This window comes from Varanus komodoensis, unplaced genomic scaffold (genome assembly GCF_004798865.1).
Source record: "Varanus komodoensis strain SLA01 unplaced genomic scaffold, ASM479886v1 scaffold16, whole genome shotgun sequence".
Lineage (NCBI taxonomy): Eukaryota > Metazoa > Chordata > Lepidosauria > Squamata > Varanidae > Varanus > Varanus komodoensis.
Window position 1 is genome coordinate 15457090 of NW_025335468.1, and position 21582 is coordinate 15478671.

Below are 21582 nucleotides of genomic sequence, written 5' to 3' on the forward strand. Positions count from 1 at the left end.
TGATAAACTACATTAATATTTTTGCTAACTACCACAATATGTTGGATCAAGTGCCAATGATACATTTTTTCATATGTTCTGTTTTTACTAAAGCATCTATTAAAATAAGTATAGATTTCCATGAGTTTATGTATGGCTCATTTCATGTTAGGGTGGGTAGTGGGATGGATAGTCTTTAAGTGCAACACTGCTTGAAAAACATATTGTCAGGCTTCAGACAACCCCATGACTCAAATTTGTGGGTTGAATGTGTTTTATTGATAAACTGTGGGTTGTTGAACATGTTGTCTGAACCCAGTTGTGCTAACAAATCTTGGTTTGTTAACAGTGAATAACCCACAATTCACATGTGCTTTCCCATGACCAGGTGGCATTCTGTAGGACTTTGTGCTTTGCTGGGCTATACTGACTGTCTCAGGTTCTATCCTGTTAAATTAATTCCAAGACAGGAAAGTCCTGCTGCCCTTGATGGAGTAATTTTCCTTGTGTCTTACTCAAGATGCATCACAGCCATTTGGTGGGGTTGGATCAGCTTTTTCAGCAGATCAGTGCCTTATAAGGTCACATCATCTGGCTTCAGGCTGTGCTAGTCCCCTCCACTGCGGCTTAGCAGAATGAAAGTGCCAGCAAAGGAGCTGCATTCCTGATGGTGTGATGATGTTGGAATGCAGGCTTCACAACAACTCTGTGAGGTTGGCAGGCCTTGAATGTGTGACTAGCCCAGATTCCTCACCAGGCTGGAGAAAGCTGATCTTAAACTGTTCCAGAGTGGTAGTTTATCAAAAGGATGGATGCACAGCATGTGTTCCATTCAGTCAGACAAAATGGAAGGAAGTCGTCATTTTATAGATTTCTAATGAGCTGAACTCTTCCCAACCAGAATCAGAGAGAAGCAACTATTCAAAACCAACTGTTTAATAGCTGCACCTACCTACCCACTGTTAAAGAGTCGATCTGCTAATCTTAAGGCCTACAGAATTTAACGGAAGGATAGAATTGAGTGAAGATCGAGATTCTGGCTCTAGTGACTCTCATGTTGAAGCTGGCAGTGGAATTGCACACTAGCTTCTTTACAGAAGCTCCTGGGGCAGGGTCGGGGGAGAATTTTATGGGCTAGATTCCAAGGGGCACACTCACAGCTACACTATTTACAGCTAACAAACCAGCCTTGCATAAAGGTCTCTTACTATCTTTTCCCTTATGATGGTTTTGCCAAATATAATCTAACACCAAGAGAGCAGACTATGTTGAATGGGAAAACAAATGCTATCTTAAGCCGAATTAAGCAATCCTAAACCCATGGAGTTATATCTTAACATAATTGGGCTAAAACATACATGTTTACAAGCATGGACTATTCAACACAGTCCTGTGCTGTTAAGAGCTATGTATACGCTGCTAAGGGATATCACTTAACTGTTAAGGGATTTATGACTTAGTATGAAGCAAAAGTAGTTGGGAAAAAAGTCCAGTATCTGTGTTGGACTATACTTTGATTAACTCCAACATAAATTTACAAATAAGGAGCTAATTTAACATAGAACTGGGGTACATAACTCATAATGTAAGCATCCAACCTAGGTTCTAAAAGGCTTACACAAATTATAAGTCCTCCTAGGAGGACTGTTACATAGAATTACTTTTCAGTATCTTCATCTTAGCAGCTGTGACACGTAAACTGGTGAGTACCCATCCCATACATCACACATGCATGCTAATGATATTTTGTTAGTTAAAGGCTTTGGTGTCATGAGGCCACAACATTGGCACATTTCAGAGAAATGACAGATTTAAAAATGTCCTTCAATCACATATTGAAATAACTGGGTCTCTGAAGTCTATCAAATTAGCCCTCTAAAAGGGCCATCGTTCAGTGGCAGAGCACCTGCTTTGCATGCCAAATCTCAGGAGCTCGCTTCACTGTTAACTGCATCTTTTCAAATGTAAAACTTGAAATAAGACAAAGTAGCACCTGAGATGCTGAAGACCCAGATTTTTCATGAGCTACAGGAAACCATTCCTACATGTAGAGCAGATTGCCATTAACACTGCACTGGAATATATTATGGTGGAAAGAATATGTTTATTTCCTTTCCTTTAAAAGCTGATGAATCAACCACAAACATCTGGAAGGGAACTTTGGAATGGTATGTTGAAGCCATAAACAATCCAATGGGATAAGAGAAGCCTGTTTAGATAAGCTTCCACCATCAACATGAACCCCCACATTTGTCAGTGAGATGACACCTTTATGTTTTTCCCTTTTATTTTGAATCTGATGTAGCTGCTTGACTTCTGTGGGTCTCATCAGCTGTGCTCATGTATAGTCATTATCTTTCTCACATGATAATGTGATTGCATCCACAGCTCCACTGCAGCATTCTTTACATTTCTCCTTGCACTCAGACATGAGTTGCTTGCCAATAACTGTTCCAGCAAAGAAGTAAATTACAGAGAACACCTACCAGCTGCCTGTACTAGTTCTCTTTGTCTGGCTGCAGGCTACAGAATCTTACTGGGTGAAAGGGCGAGTCAGATGATTCCAGTTCACATTCATTAGGAAAGTGCTGTTGAAAAGAAAACGTGTGTTGAAGCACGTCCTCACTTCTGATATATGAAGTTCACACTAGGACAAGGACTAGTGCAAAATGTCTTGCTGCCTGCTTTGGAGGGTAAGAGGATGCCCCTTTCTCCACTTCTGAGCTTGACAAGTTAGCTTAGAGGCTCGGGACAGGTTTCAAGGCCGGCAGCCAGCAACCCTTGGAGTTGGGCTCCTGAGGACAGCGCCCTCAAGAAGAATGACCAGGGGGCTGCTGCCATGTCCCCAGCATCTGCTGCCTGTGAGGATCACCTCATTCTGCTTATTGTAGGGCTGGCCTAATTAGTGGCTCTGGGAGCTGTTGAGCCACAGTGATGATAATACGTGTGGTCCTTGATCTTCCCATCTTACAGTAGTCATTCCCAGTTCTCATGGATGCACCAGCCCCACCTCCCCTCCAGCAAGCTGACAGGAGAGTGAGAGTTCCAGGTGGAACTGGCAGCCAAGAACCACTCTTTTTTCCTCATACTGTTTAGCAATAGAGTTAAAACATGCCTGTAGAAGAAGTGAGCCTCAGCAAACCTCCAACACTGCTTGCCCTCTCAGATTACTCAAGCAAACAGCAGTTCACTAAAGCTTCTAAAGAATGTTTCTCTACTCAGTTGCATGTTAAGATATGGACTTAAAAGAGGGCTGCTCCTCAATTGATGCTTCCCAGTTGCTACTTTTGCAGCCCCTCTTCAGATCTGATACTATTGGATGGGATGAAACAGGCCCCCAAGTGCTCTTAATCACAGGGGCTTTCCTCTGAGGATACACCTGGCAGAAAGACGTTCATTCTGTGGGAGAGTAGCCATTCATGTATCACTCCAAAAGCAGAAATGCATCATCCAAAAAGGAAACACAAGAAGCCACACCATTGCATAATGGATGTGAACTTACATATGCACATGTGCAGTTAGAATGAATGGTGTCGAGGTGACAGCTTGATCTGTTGATTGCTGAGGGCAACTTTTCCTTCTGCTTTACTTTTAACCCAGTTTTGGAATGGAGAGCCCTTCAAATAGAGGAATGTACAGATGTGCAAGAGGAAATGATGTTGCCCTAAAAGCTGTGTAATAACTGCACCATGAACAAGTATTTACTTAAAAACACATCTGTCTCGCCATTCTGTGACCAACACCTACATATGCACACATGAACAAATCTCACACTGAAATTCATATTCAACCTACAGTTTAAACCGCTAAGGGTACAGCAGCAGAAATATGTGGCTTCATTATATTTATACCACCTAATCTCTAGGAGATTCCCAGGATTTTATCTAATGTATTTCATGCGGTACAAAAAACATTATGCCCATTCAGAGCAGGAACTGCCCTGAACAGCTACTAATCTAACCAGGCATGCTGACTGGGGAATGTCAGGGATTGCAGGGCTTTTCTGTCTAAACTTGCATAGGATTGCTCTTAAAATGTATATTTACAGGGAGATACAGGGTGGGGTATAGACTGTTGCTGTTTAATAGGTAGGGATTAGGTACGGATAGGTACGGATTAGGTTTCAGTGCTTGATGTCATCTGATGATTCATGAAATAATACGACAAATTCTAAATATGGATCTACACCCATATCATATGCAAATTGCATGGAAACCAGTATTCTCTGTAGCTCTGCACTGTGGTGATTCATAAGTAGACGGCCTGTATACCACTCCACCCACAGCTTTCCTCAGCTCCACACACCCCAAACTACTCCTTCGTGCTCCACCCCAGTTCTTCCTATGGAAGCCTCTCCTTACAACTGCAACAGCCGAATTGAATCTGCTTGTTCAGAAGCAATTTACTTCTGCATACAGATTATTAAGGGGAAATGGTGACAGAGAGCTTTTACTCACACCATGTCGGTTAGCTTCCCAAGACCATTTGGTGTTCAATATGGTATCCATGGTGCTTGCCTAGATGAAGCCTGGTGACCTGCCCTATTCCAGAAAGAACATGCAAGGCAGAGGGAGGCATGACCCCCAAACAAGAAGCAACAGCTGTGACCAGCATCATATGCCCTCCATGTGCCCTGCACAGAAGCTGCCTGAATTGGCAACTGAATCTTAGTTCAGGACTGTTAATGGCGCCACGTCTCCCACTGGAGGATAGCAAGCCAGCGACAGAGGCTCCAGGAAGGCTGAGTTGCATTACAGAGTAGCTCTGCCCTCCAGCAACTGCTCTCTGGCCATGGTGCAGCTACATGCTTTGCATTAGCTCTGGGGTAGCATTTCAAAGGTGGTGCTGGCATCTTTAGGATGGCCAGCTGGCCTATTAGAAGCCAGTCACCTGCCAGCATCCTGAGCCCAGCTCCATGCCTCACCTGCTCCTCTGAACGCTGTGCCTTCCAAGAGCAAGACCCTTTGAGATGACAGCTCAGCTCTTCTCTGGAATGGCTAGCAAGAAAGAAGCTGCCACCCATAGTTGTGAACCTGGTGCTCACACCACAGCCTCACATCTCTACTTCCCCAGGTGGTTTATCACCCACCCTATTCAAAGTGCATAGTGCAATAGCCAGGCAATTTATTGTGGAAACCCAAATGCCTCTTTTTATCCGGGGCAGCAAACATGCATTAATAACAACTACTATTAGGTGGTCCACAACTGGCTTCAAAATAGGTCACAGAGAGTGATCATCAGTGGCAGCTTCTCAACTGGAGAGCGACTGAGTGGGGTGCCACAGGGCTCAGTCCTGGGGCCAGTACTCTTTCAACATCTTTATAAATGATGAGGAAGTCCAGGGAACAATAATTAAACTTGCAGATGATACAAAACTGGGTGGAATAGCTAGCACCCTGAAGACAAAAAGAAGACCCAGAGAAACCTAGACAAACTAGAACGCTGGGCTGAAAGGAACAGAATGAAATTCAACAGAGACAGATGCAAAGTTGTCCACCTAGGAAAAAACCCAAATGCATCAATACAAGATGGGGAATACTTGGCTCAATAGCACTGAAAAAGACCTTCAGTTTGTTAGACAACAAGCTAAATATGAGCCAGCAATGTGATACAGCAGCAAAAAAAGCAAGTGTTATTTTGGAATGCATAAATAGAGGTATTACTGTCAGAAAAAGAGAAGTACTCATTCCTTTCTTCTCTGCACTAGTCAGACATCACTTGAAATACTGTGTTCAGTTTTGGGCACCCATGCTTTAAAAAGATTCTGAAACTCTGGGGAGAAGTCAGAGGAGGGGAACAAATATGATCCAGGGCCTGGAAACAAAGTCTTATGATGAGAGGCTGAACAAACTGGGCCTGTTCAACCTTTAGAAAAGAAGACTATGAGGACATATGATTACACTCTAAAGTACCTGAAACACTCTCACAAAGAAAAATGAAAAGACCTCACTCATTTCAGAGGGTAGACCATAGAACAATGAACTTAAACTATAGTACACCAGGTGCGGCCTAGATACAAGGAAGAATTTCCTGACTGTGAATATGACAGGTCATGTGCTCTTCCACACTGGAGACATTCAAGAAGAAACTGGAGTTATCTGAGTGGGATGATGTAACTTGGCATCCTTCAACAGCAGGGGATTGGACATGATGGCCTTCTTGGCTCCTTCCAACCCTGCTACTCTATGAATCTATAAGTAATGATGGACCCAGGGGGTCCAGACTTGGTATGCTTCACCCAATGAAGCACGACAAAGATAAGAGATACAAAACTGCTTTATTCTCCATAATAAAGTTTGAGCACAGCAAAATGGTAATCAACCCCTAGCGCATTGTGGAGTCCCCTTTATACCTCCGCTGACCAGGTAGCAATGACAGCTGCCTACTGGGTCGAAATTCCTGCTGGGAGTGCTGATTAATGCATTTGAGTGCAAGTGGTTCCCATGCTTACCTGGGAGACTGAGCTACCTGAAGTAGGGCTGGGAAATTTGGTGGGAGATTGTTCATTCTCGGGCTATGTGTGATTTTTCAGTTTAGGTTGATATTGGTTGATGCCATGAGCGGTCAACCCGGGCTTCATGCTGGCTAGGCAGGTATGTCCTGCAGTAGTAATTTATTTGCTGCTCTTTCAAAACACCCAAACTTCCTGAAGCTGCTGCTTGAAGGGTGCAGTCCTCTGCTGGGGGGGTAGTCTGAGAGTTGGAGGACTTTTTTCCTATCTAAAAATACACTGGATGGCTCACTAAATTGCCTGAGGTTGGCCCTGTTTGCATTTCAACTGTCCTCTTAAGGGCGTGGGGGAAAACTGCAAAAAGAAATAGGAATTGATTTTGTTTTGCCATTTTTTTTTTGCCCTTCAGTACATGGTTCAGCATGCTGTGGAGATTAAACGACAAGTTGCAATTTGTACAGTTGTGGTGACTGGTTTTCATGCAACCTCACCCTAAACACGCTCCCTCGCTAAGCAAGTCTTCTTGAGCGCAGGGGAATTTCGTTCTAATCCTGCATGGATATGCTCGAAGCCATTGCTTTTTAGGATGCACTACAATTCTGGGGCACTAGATGGCAGGCGTGGCCTACAGAAGAACGATGACCCTCGCATGAAAATGTTTGGAAGAAAGTATGTTGCTGTATGGATTTTTTCCTTTAGAGTGATAGTGAGCTTTCGTTTTCCAAAAACATCTTTTAAAATAGTAAATTATCATAGTGACTGAATTTGTTTTTGCAGAATAAGCAGAATATGAGTTCAGCAAGCAGTATGTGAGTGATATAAACAGTAGAAAAGATGTGCTTAGTATTGTGAAGGAGAGTATTGAATATAATGACCATTAGAAAGGGCTATCATCAGGGCCGTCTTAACAGCATTATGGGCCCCCGGAAAAGCAGTGTACTGGGGCCCCTACGACAACTATTGTTAATTTTGGAAGTTTTCCAATTTTCCAAGGGTTAACATACACAGATTAGTATGGGGCTCACAGGCAAGTGCCCATCAGGCCCATGCGTTAAGACGGCCCTGGCTATCTGTAACCCTGTAAAAGCTACTAATGCTTTGTTCTTTGTTCTTTGAATGTGAAATGCTTTGATTATTTAGAAAGATGCTAAGCGTGTAATCCTGTGCAGGTCTGAACAGAGATAGGCCTGCAATTCCCAGCATGCTGCAACCAGAATTTTTCTCTCTCCTCTATTTATACTTTCAAATCATGCACACTTTTAAGGGGTGAATTGCCTTGACTGAGGCACATACAGCATAGTCTCCCCTTCAACCATATCACAGTATCTTTTCTCTAATATAGTCAATGAAATGGCAGGTCTGCTCTGAGAGAAGATGTATCCTTGCTTTAAAACTTCAGAAAGGGACAGGTAATCCAGAAAGGAGTGGCATATCCAAACCTTTCTTCTCGGTCAACTTCATGAATACACTGTTTACTCCCAAACGTATCTGGTTTAAAGTGGACAAATGGACACCCTACCTTAAGTACAGCCATGCCTAACACATGTGTGCTAGTTTACAGAGGGCACTCCTCTATTTGAAGAGATGTGCAGACCAAGTCTGGTTTCTAGATAAAGATCCATAAGGAGGGGGCAGCAGGAGGGAACCTTGACTTTGCCCATCAATAGTACCACTTGGATAAGTGAGATATAGTTCTATTTCTTGTGCAGTCATTCTTTCTAAAATTGCATCTGCATATAAAAGTTAGGATAGACAAATGTATGCAAATACTTAAAAAGCGAGCCCTTTAAAGGGGTCCTCTGTTTTGATGACTTGTTTCCTCTTTTTTTTTTTTTTTGGCAGAAGTGGCCACACCAGTGAAAAATTGACTGTTGGGCATCTCAGAAGGAACGTACGTTTCCAAATATGGTAAATTTAAATAAGGATGTCATCATCTGTGTTTACCTCATTCAGTACTAGTAATATCACATTTCACCAATCTTTCTTCTAGCAGAAGGGTTCTTGAGAGTTTAGCCAACTATGCTAACTCGTTATAAGCTCCAGTATTTAAAAACACTTCCTCATATTACAGTTGTAAAGTGCAATGCAAAAGGAAAGAGTAGCTTGCTCTTTGTACAGTTTTTGAGCATCTCTGCTGGCAGAAATGGCTTGCTGGCAGCCTGCAAAGGATGAGAAAGTGTTACTGCTTGGATTCTGCCAGCTGAGGCTAACATAGGCATAGGCCTCTGTTTCTTAGTTCTCTTCTTTGGAACCATTCACTGGCTGGGAAATCCACCTTAGATCACTCACAGGGAGCTGAGCATTTGTAAACTGGTTATTTACTAACACTTCTATTTCTTAGGTATAATCTTTATTAATGATGTTTATTGACTACCAGTGGGATCACCCCTTTGCAGGAGGCACTTCAGGGGTGAATGAGGGGAAGGGCCAACCGTTCTGTGGGAAGAAACTGTACAGGGGCTTCCTTGTTTATCTACTGCAGTGTCACACATTCAATTGTTGCCAGCTGGTGGGGGACACATGTGGTGACTAGTGGTGTGATGGAGAAAATACTGGCCTGGGACTCAGGAGATCTGGGTTCTAGTCGCCACTCGATTCTGCAATAGAATTGTAGAGTTATCATTTATTTCATTTCTATATTACCCATAGCCAAAGCTCTCTGGATGGTGTGCAATGAAGTACAGAAACAATAAAATGCAATAAATAAAACAGTAAGAACTAAAAATCAATTTAAAAGAACATTAAAAGACAATTAAAAATACCCAGCCAAGAGTTTAAGGCACCTGGCTAATTGTATCAGGGCTCTGAATGTCCAAGGAGGTCTTCAAAGGCCTCCGCAAAGAGGACTACATTAACCTCGTGCTGAAAAATGGTAAATTTGGGAGGCTGTTCCAAAGATGGGGGATCACCACCACTAGCCCTCTCCCTAGTTGCCATCCTTCAAGCCTCTTGAAGGGTTGGTACCCAAGGAAGGCCCCTGAAGCTGAGTGTAGTGTCTCGATAGGGTGAAGTTGGGAGAGGTGCTTCAACAGGTATTGTAGTTCTAAGTTGTGTATGGCTTTATAAGTTATGACCAGCACCTTGAATTGAAACCAGAAGCATACAGGCAGCTAATGCAGGTAGACCAGGCCTGGTCTTATATGTTTGGACCTCTGGATCCTGGTTATTAATCTATAATGCTATATTCTGCACCACCTGCTGGTAGAAGTGGCCAAGAGGGCCATTGGGTCCAATCCTCTGCTCAGTGCAGGACTCCAGGTTCAACCATCCCTCTCAGATGGCTGCCCAGTTGCATGAAACTCTTTGAGCCTGTTTCTCACTTTCAGCCTAATCTACTCACAGGGATGCTGTTGTGAGGATAAAATAAGAGTGGAGAAAGCTGTGTAAGCTGCCTTGAGTTCACTGCAAGAGGAGATAAGGCAGGGATAGATGCAATAGGAGCAGTAATTTCTCTTTTAAAAAGGCACAGAGAACTGCAGGGGTACAGAGAATGGCCTTGGAACAGTTGAGGGCAGAGGGGAATATGGTGGCTGGAGACAGCTGGTCATTATGGAGGTGGGGAACATAATAGGGTGTTGGTTTCTCCAGTGTTATCTCCTGCATCAGAGAACCTGGCAGCCCTGATGGTAAATTCTTTGAGCTGAAGGTACTGAAGCTGTTGCTGTCCCATTTGGTGTTGATGCTGTTGCTTTCCCATTCATCTAGGACTTGATGCCAGATGGGTGTGCCAACCTAGTTTGCATCATGGACACCCTGTTGGATGAGGCTGGGGAAGTAAATCTCTCCCAGCGTTGCCCACCTGGGTTCTCTGTGTGGCAGCAGACAAGACCTGAAGGATGAGGGTCACAGTGAACTATAGTGATTTTGCCCCCATCTAAGGGCCCCATCCTACAGTTGTCTATCTTCAAATGTGTGTATCCAAACATGTTTCAGGTGTTTTTGGCAGAACAAAGATTACTCTTTTGTAGCACCTACCCTGCTGCTCAACAGTGGGCAAACTGGAAATGACAAAATCAAACTCAGAAGAGAGTGGTTCTATTGAGGCAAGACGTTGCACAGGGTGTAAGGGGCTATAATGCAAAGTCTGAGCAAATCAAGATTCTTGGAAAACCTATCAACATGACCATCGTTCCAAGTCTATGCCCCAACAGCAGATGCTGAAGAAGGTATCAAAAATTTTATGCAAACATCTAAGAGGAAATTTATAATATCACAAAACAAGACCTGAAGTTAATCATAGGGGACTGGATTGCAAAAGCAAGAATGAAAGCAGAATCCAATATTGTGGAAGAATTTGGCTTAAGGTTCAGAATCAAAGCAGGAAGACAACTCATATAATTCTGTGAAGCCAACTGTCTGTTTATTGCATATACATACTTGAGGCAACCAGTCTGATATCTGTAGATATGGACATTACCAGATGGCCAGTACATATATCAAATGCACTGTGTAATTGGTAGTAGAAAATGAAGAATCTATATTCTCACTGGCAAGACAAGACCAAGAGCAGATTGTGATAGTGATTGTGAACTATTAATATAAAAAATCAAAGTAAAGCTGGAAAAGGTCATTAATAGAAACACAGTGCCAAAAACAACTTAAAGAAAGTCCTCATAAAGAACAGATTTGCATTACTGACCTCAACTGAATGCAGGCCAGAAGTAGGGCCAGAACCAGAGACATTATTAAGGAAGAATGGGAAAACACAATTCCTGCCACAAAAAGAAAGAAAAAGCAAAGCTGGATGACTAAAGAAACACAATTGCTAAGGGCAAGCGAGAAACAAAAGCGAAAGATGACAGGAAAAGGGTCAGGATCCTGAATTCCACCTTTCAGTGACTATCCTTAGGGACTAAAAGGGACTATTACAATGGCCAGTGCAAAGAAATAGAACAGGATGACAAAAGAAGAAAAACAAGAGATCTCTTTCAGAAAATTCAAGAAATCACAGGGCAATTCCAACCTAGATCACAAATACTGAAAGACAAACAGGATGACATACTATCTGACTAGGACAGTATGTATATTCTATCTGTATCTGATTGTATATATATTCTGTATGTACAAAAGATATAAAAAGATGACAGACTCCTTGAAAGAGGAATCCTATGAGCAAGAATCTGCATTATTAGAAAGTGAAATGAAGGCTGAAGTGAAAGCATTTGGAAGGAATAAATTACCTGGGATGCACAGGATACCAATAGAAATCTTCTAAGTAGCAGAGAATGAATTGGTCCAAATCTGAACAAAGATGTTGTTGTTGTTAGTCGTGAAGTTGCGTACGACCCATCACGACCCCATGGACAACATTCCTCCAGGCCTTCCTGTCCTCCACCATCCCCTGGAGTCTGTTTAAGCTCACGCCGACTGCGTGACTCCATCTAGCCACCTCATTCTCTGCCGTCCCCTTCTTCTTTTGCCATCTATTGTTCCCAGTATTAGGCTCTTCTCCAGGGAGTCCTTCCTTCTCATTAGGGGGCCAGAGTATTTGAGTTTCATCTTCAGTATCTGGCCTTCAAAAGAGTAGTCATGATGTGCTCTGCATATAAGTTAAATAGGCAGGGCGACATTATACAGCCTTGCTGAACTTTCTCAATTTTGAACCAGTATCCATGTCCAGTTCTCACTGTTGCTTCTTGACCTGCATACAGGTTTCCCAAGAGACAAATAGGATGGTCTGGTACTCCCATCTCTTTAAGAACTTGCCACAATTTGTTGTTATCCACACAATCAAAGGCTTTGGCATAGTCAATGAAGCAGAAGTAGATGTTTTTCTGAAACTCTCAAGCTTTTTCCATGATCCAACGTATGTTGGCAATTTGATCTCTAGTTCCTCTGCCTCTTTGCAACCCTGCCTGTACTTCTGGTAGTTCTCGGTCCACATACTGCTGGAGCCTAGCTTGTAGGATTTTGAGCAGAACTTTGCTAGCATGTGAAATGAGTGCAATGGTGTGGTAGCTTGAACATTCTTTGGCATTGCCCTTCTTTGGGATCGGAATGTAAACTGACCTTTTCCAATCTTGTGGCCACTGCTGAGTTTTCCAAATTTGCTGGCATATTGCGTGTTGCACTTTTACTGCATAGTCTTTTAAGATTTTGAATAGCTCAGCTGGAATACTGGTACCTCCACTAGCTTTCTTGTTGCTCAGACTTCCTAAGGTCCATTCGACTTCACATTCCAGGATGTCTGGCTCAAGGTCAGTGAACATCCCATCGTGGTTATCAGGGACACTAAGCTCTTTCTTGTATAGTTCTGTGTAATCTTGCCACCTCTTCTTAATCTCCTCTGCCTCTGTTAGGTCCCTGCCATTTTGTCCTTTATCATGCCCATCTTTGCATGAAACGTTGCCTTCATATCTCCAATTTTCTTGAAGAGATCTCTGGTCCTCCTTACTCTATTGTTTTCTTCTATTTATTTGCACTGTTCATATACGAAGGCATTCTTATCTCTTCTAGCTATTCTCTGGAATTCTGCATTCAATTGGGTGTACCTTTCTCTTTCTCCTTGCCTTTTGCTTCCCTTCTTTCCTCAGCTATTTGTAAAGCTTCCACAGACAGCCATTTTGCTTTCTTGCATTTCTTTTTTTTTGGGATGGTTTTAGATGCTACCTCTTGTACAATGTTGTGAACCTCCATCCATAGTTCTTCAGGCACTCTGTCTATCAGATCTAATTCCTTAAATCTATTTGTCACCTCTATTGTATATTCATCAGGGATATGATTTAGGTCATACCTGAGTGGCCTAGGGCTTTTCCCTACTTTCTTCAATGTAAGCCTAAATTTTGCAACAAGAAGCTCATGATCTGAGGCACAGTCAGCTCCAGGTCTTGTTTTAACTGACTGTATAGAGTTTCTCCATCTTTGGCTGTAGAGCACATAGTCAGTCTGATTTCTGTGTTGACCGTCTGGTGATGTCCATGTGTACAGTAGTCTCTTGGGTTGTTGGAAAAGAGTGTTTGCTATGTCTCGACAAAATTCTACCAGCCTGTGCCCTGCTTCATTTTGTACTCCAAGGCCAAACTTGCCTGTTATTCCAGTTATCCTTTGGCTTCCTACTTTAGCATTCCAATCCCCCATGATGATAAGGACATCATTTTTTGGTGTTATTTCTATAAGGTGTTGTAGGCCTTCATAGATCCAGTCAACTTCAGCCCCTTCAGCATCAGTGGTTGGGGCATAGACTTGGAACTTTGTGTTGTTGAATGGTTTGCTTTGGATTTGAACTGAGATCTTTCTGTCGTTTTGGAGATTGTATGCCAGTACTGCTTTTCCTACTCTTTTATTGACTATGAAGGCTACTCCAATTCTTCTGAGGGATTCTTGCCTGCAGTAGTATACCTGATGGTCATCTGAATTAAATTCACCCATTCCTGTCCATTTTAGTTCATTGATTCCCAAGAGGTCGATGTTCAGTCTTGTAATCTCATGTTTGACCATGTCCAGTTTACCTTGATTCATCGATCTTACATTCCAGGTTCCTATGCTGTAATGTTCTTTGCAGCATCGGACTTTCCTTTCACCAGCAGGTACATCTGCAACTGAGTGTCCTTTCGGCTTTGACCCAGTCACTTCATTCTTTCTGGTGCTACTAGTACTAGCCCTCCGCTCTTCCCCAGTAGCATATTGGACACCTTCTGACCTGAGGGGCTCATCTTCTGGCGTCATATCTCTTTGCTTTTTGGTACTGTCCATGGGGTTTTCATGGCAAAGATACTGGAGTGGGTTGCCATTTCCGTCTCCAGTGGATCACGTTTTGTCAGCGCTTTCTGCTTATGACCTGTCCGTCTTGGGTGGCCCTGCACGGCATGGCTCATAGCTTCATTGAGCTATGCAAGCCCCTTCGTCACGACAAGGCAATGTTCCATGAAGGGGGAACAAAGATATGTGAACCAAAATGAAAAACAAAACAATGCTCACAAACTGGAAACATTTAATATACATCTAAATCCCTAAGAAAGGAGATGCAAAAGCAGGACCGCTGCAATAATTTCCCATTTAAGCAAAGGGATTCTCAAGGCAGGACTCCATGGAGATTAATTCTAGGGAAAGTCAAAGGGAGAAGAAGAAGTGGAAAACCAACTAGGAGATGGCTCAGTTTCATAAAGGAAGCCGCAACCTTGAGTTGAGCAGGACAGGGAACTTCAGAGGCTTTCGTTCAAAGGGCCGCCTTAAGTCGAAGACAACTTCATGCCATGTAAAAACAAATCTGCTAAAAAAATAGCAAAGGCAGTGCATAATAATTTCAACCAATAGCACTTTGTAATAATAAAACAGGACCATTCAAATAATGAAAGTAGTAAAACATTAAAAACTGCACATTCTGAAAGGCTATATTGAAATCTTTATACAGTTTAGAAAGCCATGAGTGGGGGCAATTCTAGGTCATGAAAGAGCGCATTCTACAATTTGGGTGTGAGACAAAAGAAATGGATTCCATGCATTCCTGACAGGTGGCCTATGCAGGTAATGACAGCCCCAAAAGGGATAATCTCCTGCAGATTTGAGTACTTGGGCAGGTGCCTAGTGAGACAGGCAATCAATCACTCAGCCAAGCCAAGTTATATTCTATATAGCCATAGGTTAATTTATCAATAGTTTTTCTAGGAGTCCCTTACATCAGGAGTGGCAGAAGGTGAATCCAGATTTCCTGGTTGATCTCGGGGTAACTGGGAATAAATTGAAAGACTTTCTCAGACTTCCAGTTAATGAAGAATATTAGCAACAAAATGAATCCCCCACCCCATATGTGTGCATTTGTATGTGAACACACACCCAAACATGCACATACTGCTGAAATGAAATTAAGAAAGATAGGAATTGTATGTGCATAGTGCGGGTTTATTATTTTAATTACATATTTACTCATTTACAAGTCATTAACAGACTGCATTTTGTTGTTATCTTCTGTATTCTTTGACTTTTTAAGTTACCAAATGTTGCATTCTGTTTGCATTCATACAAACTGGGAAATTGGATGGTGAATTTTTGTTGAGATTTTCCCCATGTTTCAGACAATGCTCGCACATAGCAGGAAAGCAATCCTGCTGTACAGCAAGGTTGTTGCTTATGAATCTAGAAAAGGGGAAATGCATCACCAAAAAGAACAATGTTATCATAAAAGCTGCATATATGCATACCTGCAAATTTGCACATTATAATTTTAATAGCAATACCGACCATCTCAGCATAGCAAATACTCCTGTGACCAGGTGATCTTTGTGACTTGCTCAGTCTGTTGAGTTTTGCTGATGGGCAACTTCATGGCCCAGCTCTGCCAACTGATGGTTCTCTTTCTTTACATTGGACATGGACTGGACAGCACTTTAAATGAAGGTTGTCTTCAAAACAAAGGACAGTCCTCTGTAAAAGAGGATACATGGCTAGCATCCACCCACTGAATTAAATGCCCCTGTGTTGCAGATATAGTTTGAGGGTGGAATCCCAATCTGCCCACACCACATTCCGAACCACCCAGTGTCTGATGTCTGACAGTGGGAAGGTAAGTGATGTGGGATTTTCCATAGGGGATCAGGGGGCAGGAGGAACCAAGGTTGTGTCTCTTCATCTCAGGAGGGGCCTCTGTCTCTTCCCTCTGAAAGGAAGATCCAATATATCCTGTGGCCCTCTTGGATGCCATCCCAAGGGCTACAGAACTGCAGCCTAAGGTCCTGTAGCAATGTGGAGTGATTGCTTTCTGACAACCAGCTAAAGGTGGAATTTAAATATTGGTACTGTGCGGCAGTCTGTTATCCTGGAATGCCCATCCCTATAGTCAAGATTCTTCGATATTGTTTGCTGAAACGTAAGATGTATTTAGCACAGGGCCCACACAATTTTAATTAGAAGCTTCCTTCTTGCAGCATCTGTCTTTATTTTTTCTTGTTCACCATGACAGCAGCATTGCCCCTTCATTCATCAATTCTTGTACAATTTGGTGTGCATTAATAACTGAACGAGAGCTGTGAGGCTATAATGTTTTTCTCATTGTTGTAGCCCTGGAATTTTTCAATATGGATTGCTAGTCCTCATTGCAAAGGCAACTGCAACTACATTTGAAATTAGGTCCAACAACAACAGCAACATGGCAGGGAAATACAGAAAACAGTGGGATGTAATGAGTTAGTAATGAAAATCGGAGAAGATTCTAGACAAGATGGCTAGCAAGAAAGTAATCAATGTCAATTAATAGGATTGCCTTGGGCTTGGTTGTTGGAAGCCATGCTAGGCAATCCTTTTTAAGTTATTTGGAAAGATATGATGTAAATTCTATAGTACTTATATGACCCAGAGTAACCTAGGATAGCTTACCTGCTACTACAGAGCAAATCGTTTCTTGTTTTCCTTACATTCTGGAGGCAGGTCTAATCGCAACATGTACTGAAAGTTGGCACTGAATGAGTCAAAGGGGAAGGTTAATGGATTAGGCTTGGGAGGGAAAGATGGATAAAAGAGAGAGCATGCAGAAGATTTTTCTCCAAGTCTGTTAATTTATGCAGCTGCATAAATATTCACCTGCCAACAGATTTCTAGGTCCCATAAGGTTCCTAATCAGTTGGGTGGAAATGAGAGACCCTAATGGATCCTTTTTTAGTAGTTAGTGCTGAAAGCAGTATCTCTCTCACTATATTGTGGAGGCTGCACTGGCTCTGTGTGTGTGTGTGTGTGAGAGAGAGAGAGAGAGCGAGAGAGAGCGAGAGAGAGAGCGAGAGAGAGAACTTCTGACACGTTCTGTACATTTTTGCAGGCTAGGAAAGAAGTTTATATCTTTTAATGAAAAGCTACTTGCAGTTGCACTCAGGGAAGCCAAGGGCAGATGCTACCTGACCTGTAGCTGCTATTTTTATTTCATTTCCCAACTGGCCTCAGTCAGACCTGCTCAGAATCAACTCTGATAATACCCTTGCAGATGAATCCAAACAAACAGCTTTGGCTGTAGACGATCTGGAGGAGGGAGAGATGGTTTAGTTATTGCTAGTTCCTTTTGGTACTGATTTCTTATTCCCATTAGTGACACACTGGCTGTAAGAGAAAAACTTATTCATGCTCTAGAAATGTAGTATTTACTCAAAACAATTTTATTTGCCTTGGCTTCATCTTGGTGCCATAAAGAGATAGCCAACATCAAGTGTTTACATAGCCAACATGTGCATCTGAGTCATATTTATTATCCTCATTACACCTCCCTCCCGAAAACCACATTTCTTTTGTTGTTTGGTGCAATCAAGTGGGGCTTGAGGCTGGAGCACGTCTTAAGCGTAGCCTGTCTCTGGAATCTGCAGAGATTTGCCATGCTCCATATTTAGACCTTGTGGGTGGAAGGTTAGGTAGGAGCCAACTTTTTTTGCCATTACATCACAGGAATTGAAAGCTTTTGCAGAGGGATCCAAGACAATTAATGAAGAGCAGCTGCTTACATTTCAATCACAGCAGCAAGGTAATTATTAATAAAAGAGATTTTATTCACAGCAGGATAATCTTGCACTTCAGGTTACACATACCCCTCTCTTTGAGGATAACTGAAAAAGAATTAACATTCAGAAAGGAAAGACTCCGGATTACACTCTGCTAGATAAGCTACCTGCATTAAAAAAGAAACCTACTCACCCCAAAAATATTTCACCAAGCTGGCTCCTCTCTGAGCATGTAAAGGAGAAAATTGAAATGTGAATCGCACATTGCAGCTACAAGACTTAACAGGTTGAGACGTTTATCCAAGTTGTACCTCCAAGCTGTTGACTGAATCTGCATTGTAAAACTATGCTAACAGCAATCTGTTTTTGCTTGCCAGCCATGTATTTCTTAGGTTGTCTGGGCAGACAGGGAAATATCTGCTCACCTTCTCTAGCCGCACATTTTAAAAGCAGAAACAGTCTGCCTTGCCTCTTCCAGCTTCTCCCTTCGCATTTGCAAATTCCGCACCACCTCTATGAGACATGGTGACAATGGTATGAGACACAGTGAAGAGGCAACCCAGGTTAGCTGTAGGCTAACTTCTCAGCTGGAGAAGCAATAGCAGTCTTCTTTCCAATGGCTCAGGGCTGGAGCCAGGTAGCAAGTTCTGAAGCTCAGTTCAAGTTAGCCAATGTTCTGCATATGTCTTTCAGGTCCAAATAAGAAGTCAAACCCAGTTTTATGATGAATACTGACTATGCAATCATGCAGTACTCACAGCATACCTTTCTTAGGCGGCAATCCTAGAGCCACTGTACTGGGACTAAGCACCACTGAACTCTATGAGACTTACCTCTGGGTGGGCATATATACAACTGCACTGGAGGAAACTGATTCATTTGGAGGATAAGCTCGTGTTCTGCTACTCTTCCATCCACAATTCATGGTTCTTCAAAGTTCAGCTAGACTAAGTTCAGTTTGCTATTCCAGTAAATTTCAGAGACTGATTCCTTGCAATGTTTATTTTACTATTCAGGATTTTACTTCTCTCTGCCCCTATTTTTGACCAGCTTCTTTGGGTACTTTCAGATGGAGGGCTCCCAGTGGTACCAGTGAGAAGGCATTCTGCTCTGTCTTGTTCTTAATAGCACTTCTCTGGAACCCTGCTGACTTTGAGTGAGGCAGGATGATGGTGCCATAAAAATCATCATCTGGAAGTATCTCAGTGCACTTTTCATCCCAAAGAGGAAATCTGCAAAGTTCCTTGTTGCTGATACATAAAACGCCAGGAACATGATTGCCAAGTAACTATATGATCAGTAGACAGTCAGAGAAAACAAGCACGGGTGAAAAAAATCATCTGGTTCACATTTTAATGCGATTTTTTATACTCATACCTCCTGAATCTAAACACAAACCAGAGCACAGTTACACAGACAGCAATAGCCACACTTTTCCAAATTTTGTAATGCACTTTGCAAATCAAAACATGTGAGTAAAATTGCATATAGTAGGGAAGCATGTGCACAAAAATCAATTATAGTAGGGAAAATCACTTGCAAGCATGCATACATTAGGAAAAATACATTAAAATGTGTGTACTAGGAAAAATACACATGGGAATGCAGACTTTTCTGTGCAGACTTTTAGAAAATAATATTACAAACAGGAACAGGACAGAATGAACTTAATGTTAGAAAAATTAGAAACAGAGCAGAAGCAAACTCTGCATAGTTGTCCTTTCCTAGAAGAGAAGCAAGCACCCACAGTGCTGTGATTTACAGCAGTCCTAGATCCAAAATAACAGTAGTAACTTCATAGGGCAAATACTGCTTTTGACAACCAGAAGCTTTTTAACAATTCTGCCAGCCAGCTCCATTTTTAAAAATTTTTTTTAAAGAAGCAAGAGTAGTTCCCTTGTCAGGTCTTTCGAAAATAATTTCTTCCCTCACACTGAAGAAATGAGAACACAGTCATCTTCCTAGTACTGACCAAACCAGGTTAGCATGCTGTGGCCAGGATTAGCCAGCCAGATACTTCTGGGAAGCTTACTAGCAGCACACAAACAGGCGGGCGTGATCCAGGTTCTAAATATCATGGGGCACATCATCGGAATTCGTTGTGAGTGCCAAGGCACACCAGATCCTCAGTTCACAGAGTCTCTTTCTGCAGCACTGTCATAGAATTGGTGTCATTTTCATATCCAAACATGCCAACATCAGGAGTGCTAATTTCATGAAAGAGATATGCCAAGTCTTATGTCTTTTCGGAAAATCTGTCGGCTTGGAACTTAAAACCTGTAGATTCCCTCTCTGCCTTGCTGTCCTTAAATGAGACAGCAACATGTGTGAAGTGCTTCTTTACTTGAGAGGTTTAACCCAAGTAGAAAAGGCTTTAATGAGGCTTCTTTTGTTTTGATTGCAGAAGGAAACATGCTTCTTTTACATTATTTTTTCCTCTCAGGGTTTGTATTTCTCTTGCCTTGTTCTATTAACTAACCACAAGGTGGCACTGTGGCATAACTGTAGAATAGCAGATTTGCAACATTTGAGGAGGCTTTTCTTCCTGTTTGAAATGTAATACCCAACTTTCCTTTTTCTAAAACCCTGCGCAGAAATGGCTGGAAAACATAGGAAAGGCCCTGGAGAATGATGACTTCATGAAAAGGCCTGCACACTTCCATGAGTGAGGGATCATAAATGCCTCGCATAGAGAAGCTCAAAGAATCCCTTCAAAAGAACCTGTTGTGATCCATGGACTGGCCATTCCAGGAAGAGTTGGGGACTAACATGCTGATAAAGTGACAAGAATTGCTGCATCCCTCTACATGCTGAGCATTTGTCTGAATATAATGGGTATAATGAATATAATTTGTCAGAGTATAATGCTGTCCCCAGAGAGGTTTGCCTGGTGCCGACGTTATATGCATTTTGGTGTAAGGTCAAGTCATTTTTATTTACCCAATATTTTAAAGTTTAAACATTTTAATTATGTTTTTATCCCCAGTCATGTGTTACTATGATGTATCTATTAGGTGTTTTATATTGTAAGCTGTCTAGAGATGAACCGTAGAGGATGGGTTAGAAATACCCCTAATAAATAAATAAATAAGTAAAGGATGGAAGGGAGATGCAATTACTCCTCAAATGCTCAGAAGGAAGCCATCAGACATCTTGATATGGAACTCAGTAGCCTTTTCCAGGTTCTTCTATAGCCAAAGTGACAGCCAAAAGAAGATTTTGATAGAAAGAATGTAGTTCTAATACTTTTTTATTTTCTGATTTATATCCTGCCTTTTTCCTACAAAGGGCTCAAGGCAGCTTACATCATTCTCCTCCTCCATCTTATCCCCACAACAACAACCCTTTGAGGTAGGTTGGGCTGAGAGTCTGTGACTGGCCCAAAGTCACCCAGTTGGCTCCATGGCTGAGCGGGGACTAGAACCCAGATCGCCTGAGTCCCAGACCCATGCTCTTAACCACTATGCCACACTGGCTCTGGTGGCAAAAATCAGTAAAAGTGAATAACTTTACAAACTGGGGGACAAGTTACATTCTTGGGCTGTGTCTACATCTTAGAATGCTTACACTTTATTTGTACTTTCTGATGATGATGCACAACATCTCTTTGGCTCAAGAACTGCAATGCAACAAATTAAACTGCATTTCTTATTGTGCTGGCTTTGCATCCAACTTGCAGATCCCACTCCACAGGGAAAACTGGGAATGTTAACGGAGAAGTGAATGACCTTGCAAGTCAAA

At 42.2% G+C, this 21582-nt stretch overlaps 1 protein-coding gene across 1 annotated transcript in view; it reads left to right on the top strand.

Annotated features, from left to right (window-relative positions):
- The window catches only part of SWAP70 (switching B cell complex subunit SWAP70), a 60825-nt gene extending 39686 nt beyond the window's left edge, over window positions 1–21139 (top strand). Inside the window, exon 12 of the mRNA XM_044425796.1 lies at window positions 20436–21139. Within this exon, the coding sequence (XP_044281731.1) occupies window positions 20436–20473 (38 nt within the window). The 3' untranslated portion in view covers window positions 20474–21139. The remainder of the gene's footprint in view (window positions 1–20435) is intronic.
- Window positions 21140–21582: the final 443 nt, after the last annotated feature.